This window comes from Pristis pectinata, chromosome 10, assembly GCF_009764475.1.
Source record: "Pristis pectinata isolate sPriPec2 chromosome 10, sPriPec2.1.pri, whole genome shotgun sequence".
Classification (NCBI taxonomy): Eukaryota; Metazoa; Chordata; class Chondrichthyes; order Rhinopristiformes; family Pristidae; genus Pristis; species Pristis pectinata.
In genome coordinates, this window is record NC_067414.1 from 99,846,491 (window position 1) to 99,853,736 (window position 7,246).

Genomic DNA, 7,246 nt, shown 5'->3' on the forward strand with positions numbered 1-7,246 from the left:
AGGAGGACATTCAGTATAAATTGGCATCAAGATCGGCACAACATCCTGGGCCGAATGGCCTGTCCAGTGCTGTACTGTTCTGTGTTCAGACAGCATTTGATCTTTGGAATCCTCCACCCAAGGGAGCAGTGGAGGTTCAGACACAGTGTTCTCAGGACAGAGTTGGATAGATGCTTGGATATTGGGAATTGGTGCAGAAAAGTGGTGCTGGGGTAAAAGATCAGCTGAGATCTGATCTGAAGGGTAGGGCAGGCGTGAAGGGCTGATTACTGAGGACATGGTAACAAAGCACATACAAAGTCAGAACATGTCTGGGCAGAGTGGGTCAGTGAAGGGTAGAGTGTAACAGGGTTGTGTGAGAACAACTCGCAGGGTGCGGAATTGGGGGGGTGGGTCTGTGCATTTAATCCAGCTGCATTTTTCAGAGGATATTTGCTGAGCTCCCACAAGGAAGGCTGCTGCAGAAAGTCAGGGTGGGGGTGGAGTGTGGAGAAGTGGTGAGCATTGGACAGTGGGTTCGAGGGCAGAGCAGGGAAACAAAACAGCTAATTTTCAGGTTGGAAGCAGTCCCTGAGGGGCTGGCACAGAGATCACTGCTGGGTCCACAGCTACGTATGGTTCATGCTAATGACTTGGCTGAGAATGTTCCCAAATTTGCTGCTGCTACAAAGGCTGGTGTGAGAAGCCCTACGAGTCGATGCCAAGGAGACTGCCCAGGGATTTGGATAGGCTGGGTGAGGCAGAGGCAGATGGAGTATTTGTGTGGTAAACTGTGAGGTCAAGAGAACTGGGTAACTTTGTGTGTGAGAAAGCAGGATTCGGTGTGCAGGAGGGGCCTACTCTGCTGCGCTGCAAAGGAGAAGGTAATGGAACAGCGGGCAGTTTGGGAGACAGATGAAATGTTGTCCTTTACTGCAGGAGGCTAGGACGGGTGCAGGAACCTGGGAACATGTTCTGTGGCACAGTGCTGTGGACTTCTAGAAGATGCAAAGCAACATCAAATTTCCACAGCCAAGGATAAAGCGAACATTTATGGGTTTTGTAGTGCATGAAAGTTAAACTGAGAGAGGTCCCAGCAAGACATTGTTCCCACCCAGTGGTCTGCAGGGAGTGCTGCCGGGAAGTGGGAGCTGGCTGTGTTGGGGACACCAGGCCGGGGAATACAATGCTTCCCTCAGAATGGGTCTGGATTGGGAAGACAATGGGGCAGAGGAATACTTGACTGTATCCGTGCGCTAAAGCAACCAGAACCCTGACAACCCCCAAACACTCCCCAACTAAACAACCTCACACACCAAGCAACCCAAAACACCTGCCAATAGTCTGGCCTCCTCCCACAGTTCGGCGCTCTCTCAGTCCCGCCCCTCCCTTGGTACTGCCCCATACAATGAGAACTTCAAAGGGAATTCAAGCAATGAGACTTAACTGAGAAGTGGGCTGTGAAAGAAGTGTTGAGTGAATTAAACAGACAGCACCAACGAGGTTGAACATCAATGCAGGTTGAAGAACAGAAGAATATTCCAATGACAAGATGAAAGGCACCCTGTCTGAATGGTCAGTATTTTGGCCACTAGGTCAATGCACATGAACTGGGTGAGTGGGTACGATCTCTTCACCACTACTGGATGGTGGCTGCAGGCTAACTCAAGCAGGGAGGTCAACATTCCACAGATTCAATGTTCAGGAGGAACAGGGAAGGGGGGGGGGGGAGGAGAATGGGGAAGCACGTTAGGGAGGGCGGAGAGGTGACAGATGACCTTGGCATGACAGATCATGATGTAGGGTTGGAATTAAATTGCGTTGTGTCAAGAAATAGATATCACTGGGAGGAGTTATTTATTGGTCACCAAATAGTCCTTGTGACACTGGGTGTGGCATAAATCAGCTGGTGATGCATACAAGTGGGGTAATGCAGTGATAATGAGAGACTTTACCCTACATGTAGACTGGACAAATCAGAGTTACTGCAATAAGCTGGAAGATATATTCAAGGAATGTGTGAGTGTTGTTTTTCTAGATCCACTGAAGAAACAACCAAGCAAAGAGCTACTTTGAATCTCATTTTATTCATCGTTGGCAGTCTTGTTAAGTGTGACCACAACACATTGGCTTTGAAAGTAACATAGTTCCATGCAAATCTAGTGCCTTAAATCTAAACAGAGGAAACTATTAAGGAGTGTGAGGCAAGTTGGAGTGGTTGATCAGGAGAACACATTGCCACTGTTATACCTTTCAGGGGTTAGAATTTGAAGAAATATTGTACAAAAGTCCAGAAGGAAAATTGATTCATCTGTGATCAACCAGGGAGATGTTTCTTCTGTCTGAAGACGGGAATGATATTTCCATCAGTAGGAGAGTCTAGGATCTGAGGGCACAGCCTCAGAATAAAGGGACATTCCTTTAAAACTGAGTTGAGGAGGAATTTCTTCAGCCAGGGGGCGGTGAATCTGTGGAATTCATTGCCACAGAGGGCTGTGGAGGACAAGTCATTGGGTGTATTTAAGGCAGAGATTGATGGGTTTTTGATTGGTACGGGGGTTAAGGGTTACCAGGAGAAGGCAGAAGAATGGGGTTGGGAAAAAGAAATCAGACACGATTGAATGGGGGAGCAGACTTGATGGGCCAAAAGGCCTAATTTTGCTCCTATATCTTATGGAATACACAGCAGGTCAGGCAGCATCTGTGGAAAGAGAAACAGGGTTAATGTTTCAGGTCGAAGACCCTTCAGCAGAACTGGGAGAGAGAGAACAATAGGTTTGAAGTTGTATAGGTGGGCGAGGGATGGAGAGGATAAAGGGTGAGGCCAGGACTGGCGTGGGGACAAGTTGTAGAGGTCACCCAGTCGATGGGTGAATGCAGACAGTTCCAGGAATGATAATACAAGGAAGCATTAAGACTTGTGAAAGGGGTGGGGGGGGGGTTATGCTAATGGAGCCCCTCCCAGGGTGTGGCCCTCCCTCAGTACCACCCGTCCAGTGTCTGTCCTCAGTGTGCTGGGGGCTGTGATTTAGTGAAGGGAGGGACACGTGTGGAGTGCGGAGTCTGGGCACTGACGTCACTGGGTGCAGTGTTTGAACCTCTGTCGTTCCTCAGCCCAGGAAGGACAGCAAGTGGCTGGTGGCCTTCGTCATCACTCGGCTCCTCTTCATCCCCCTCTTCATGCTCTGTAACGTGCAGCCCCGGCAGCTGCCTGTCGTCTTCGCACACGACGCCTGGTACATCTGCTTCATGGCCTGCTTCGCCTTCAGTAACGGCTACCTGGCCAGTCTCTGCATGTGCTACGGACCCCAGTGAGTCTGCTGGGGGGAGGGGGGTGGGGCAGAGAGGAGGGAGGGAGGAGCAAGGAGGACACAGGGAGGGAGGGGGAGGAGGGAGGGGGACATGGGGAGGGGAAGGGGACACGGGGAGATGGGGAGGGAGAGGGGAGGAGGGAACGGGGAGGGGGACATGGCGAGGGGGAGGGCACCCTCCCCAAGCTGGCCTGCTGATCCTCTGCCCACCTGCCCTGAGCTTCCTCTCCACACTCTACCCTGCACGGCGTTGCCTCCTTCACCTGCCCCTTCTCTCCAATGCACAGCCCCTCGCCTCACCTGCTCCACACCCCCACCACATCTCTCTTGCTCACCCTCTTACCCTCTCCCTTGCCCCCCCCATGTCTCCCTCACCACATCCCAAAGACGGGTGGGTTGATATGTTAATGGGCTGCTGTGTTACTGTTAGTGTGCAGGTGGCTGGTAGAATCTGGGTGAAGTTGAGGGGCTGTGGGGAGATGTAAATGGGTGCTTTGTGGTTGGCATGGATTCGGTGGGCTGAAGGGTCTGCTTCTGTGGTCAATAACTATTACAAGGGTAGGTACATCCTGCCCTGAATACGTAAAGTCCTGGGGAAGCCACAGCTGGAATGTGGTGGGCAGGTCTGGTCTCCAAACCAGGCATCACAACCTGACCATGATGCCAATCTAATTTAATCCCATCTGCTTGCACATGATCCTGCCAGATTGTGTGTATCTAAATGTCTCTTAAATGTTGCTATCATACCTGTCTCCACCACTAGCCCAGGCAGCGCGGTCCAGGCACCTACCACTCTGTTAAAAATCTCCTTTAAACTTTCCCTCTCGCACCTTAAAGCTGTGTCCTCTAGTACTTGACATTTCAACCCTAGGAATAAAGACTCCCATCTATGCCTGTTATAATTTTATAAACCTCTTTCAGGTCTCCAAATCAACCACCTCAGCCTCCATCCCGCCAGAGAAAACAACCCAAGTTTGTCCAGCCTCTCCGTATAGCAAATCCCTTCTAATCCAGGCAGCATCCCGTTGAACCTCTTCTGCACCCTCTCCCAAGCCTCCACATCCTTCCTGTAATGGGGCGGCTGGAACTGCACACAGTGCTCCAAGTGTGGCCGAACCAAAGTTTTATACCGCTGCAATGTGACTTGTCAACTTTTGTGCTCAACACCCTGACCAATGAAGGCAAGCATGCCGTACACCTTTACCTCCCTATCTACTTGTGTTGCCACTTTCAGGGAGCTATGGACTTGGAGCCCAAGGTCCCTCTGTACATCGATGCTCCAAAGTATCCTACCATTTACTGTACAATTTCCTCTTACATTTGACCTCCCAAAGTGCAACACCTCAGACTTGGCCAGATTAAACTCCACCTGCCATTTCTCTGCCCACATTTCCAACTGACCTGCATCTTGCTGTATCCTTTGACAACCTTCCTCACTATTCACAACTCCACCAATGTTCATATCATCTGCGGACTTACTAATCAGCCCATCCAGATCGTTATTATACAAAATGTATCACCAGCAACAGAAGCCCGAGCACTGATCCCTGTGGAACACCACTGGTCACAGACCTCCAGCCAGAATAACACCCTCCACCACTACTCTGTCTTCTATGGCCAAGCTAGTTTTGGATCCAATTTCAAATTTCTGCCTGGGTTGACAGGGAAGGTGTAGTAGGGATGTTTTTTCTGACTGGGAGTCTAGACTGGGGTCATTAAGGGGTTGGCCATTCAGGACTGACAATGGGAAGGGGTGAATATTTGGAGTCCTCTATCCAAGGCCTGTGGCACTGAGTATGTTCAGGACAGGGATGTGTAACGTTTTAGATATAAAGGGAATGGAGGGAGTTGTGGGGACAGTGCAGGAAGGTGGGTAGGCCATGATCCTGTTGAACATTGCAGATGTGTGAGGGGATTATCACAAGATCACAAGATAAGGGAGCAGAAGCAGGCCATTCGGCCCATCGAGTCTGCTCCAAGGAAAAGGGAAAAAGAAATGGGGTGGGAAAAAAAGAAGAGAAAAAAAAAATTCTAATCCCATTTGCCAGCCTTATCCCCATATCCCTTGATACCCTGACTATTTAGATATCTGTCTATCTCCTCCTTGAATACCCCCACTGATCTGGCCTCCACTGCTGTGCGTGGCAAGGAGTTCCACAATTTCACCACCCTCTGGGTAAAGAAACTTCTCCTCATCTCTGTCTTGAAACTGTACCCTCTAATTCTAAGATTGTGCCCTCTGGTCCTGGACACGCCCACCAAGGGAAACAGCCTAGCCACATCTACTCTATCCTTACCTGTCAACATTTTAAATGTCGCTACGAGGTCCCCTCTCATCCTTCTGTACTCCAGCGAGTACAGTCCAAGAGCCGACAAACGCTCATCATACTTAAGCCCTTTCATTCCTGGAATCATTCTCGTAAATCTCCTCTGAACCCTCTCCAACGTCAGCACATCCTTCCTAAGATGTGGGGCCCACAACTGCGCACAGTATTCCAAATGAGGCCTCACTAGCGCCCCGTAGAGCCTCATCAACACTTCCTTACTTTTATACACTATACCTCTCGAGATGAATGCCAACATAGCATTTGCTTTCTTAACCACCGATCCAACCTGGTGGTTAACTTTTAAGGTATCTTGTATGAGTACCCCCAAGTCCCTTTGTACTACCGCACTATCAATCTTCTCTCCTTCTAGATAATAATCTACCCGCTTATTTCTACTTCCAAAGTGTACAACTGCACATTTCTCAACATTGAATCTCATCTGCCATTTCCTTGCCCATTCTCCTAAACTGTCTAGGTCCCTCTGCATTCTTTCTATTTCCTCTATGCTCCCTACTCCTCCACTTATCTTGGTGTCATCCGCAAACTTAGCCACACAACCATTTATTCCATCGTCCAAATCATCGATGTACAAGGTAAAAAGGAGAGGCCCCAACACCGACCCCTGCGGCACACCACTAGTAACCGGTAACCAACCAGAACGAGATCCTTTTATTTCCACCCTTTGCTTCCTGCCAACCAGCCAATTTTCCACCCATTTTGCTACCCTGCCCCTATTTCTGCTGTGGGTGGGCCTGAGGTTACGATGATCAGGGAGGGGGGGGTTTCTGCCAGGGCCAAGGCCTTTTCCTGGGGCTTGTATTGAGGTGTGCCCTGTTGTCAGGGGGCAGGCTTGTTGTCAGGTTGGGCGGGTTGGTCACGTTGTTCGGTGTCAGTTGTGTTGCGAGGGCCAGGGAGATGGTGGCTGGTTGTTGGGTGTGGGGCGTTGTTGGCAGGAAGGATTTCACCGGTTGTTGGGGGCCTTGTTGCCGTGGGAAAGGGTGTTGACTGACGATTGTTTGATGTGTTGACAGGAATGTGTCAGCGAAGGAGGCGGAGACAGCTGGAGCCATCATGTCATTCTTCCTGTCACTGGGGCTGGCGTCGGGAGCCTGCCTGTCCTTCCTGATCCGTGCACTGGTCTGATCCCATCCTGGCCTTCATGAGGAACCAGGTGTGGCTGCAGAGGGAGTCCTCCTCCCTCCACCTCCCTCTGCTCAGCCCCTCCTCTCTACCTCACCCTGCCTCCACCTCCCTCTGCTCAGCCCCTCCTCTCTACCTCCCCCTGCCTCCACCTCCCTCTGCTCAGCCCCTCCTCTCTACCTCCCCCTGCCTCCACCTCCCTCTGCTCAGCCCCTCCTCTCTACCTCACCCTGCCTCCACCTCCCTCTGCTCAGCCCCTCCTCTCTACCTCCCCCTGCCTCCACCTCCCTCTGCTCAGCCCCTCCTCTCTACCTCCCCCTGCCTCCACCTCCCTCTGCTCAGCCCCTCCTCTCTACCTCCCCCTGCTCAGCCCCTCCTCTCTACCTCCCCCTGCCTCCACCTCCCTCTGCTCAGCCCCTCCTCTACCTCCCCCTGCTCAGCCCCTCCTCTCTACCTCCCCCTGCCTCCACCTCCCTCTGCTCAGCCCCT

General features: G+C 51.3%; 1 protein-coding gene across 1 annotated transcript in view; it reads left to right on the forward strand.

Moving 5' to 3' along the window:
* The window catches only part of LOC127575530 (equilibrative nucleoside transporter 1-like), a 34,080-nt gene extending 27,047 nt beyond the window's left edge, over window positions 1-7,033 (forward strand). Inside the window, exons 11-12 of the mRNA XM_052025462.1 lie at window positions 3,094-3,290; window positions 6,649-7,033. Of these exons, the coding sequence (XP_051881422.1) occupies window positions 3,094-3,290; window positions 6,649-6,760 (309 nt within the window). The 3' untranslated portion in view covers window positions 6,761-7,033. The remainder of the gene's footprint in view (window positions 1-3,093; window positions 3,291-6,648) is intronic.
* Window positions 7,034-7,246: the final 213 nt, after the last annotated feature.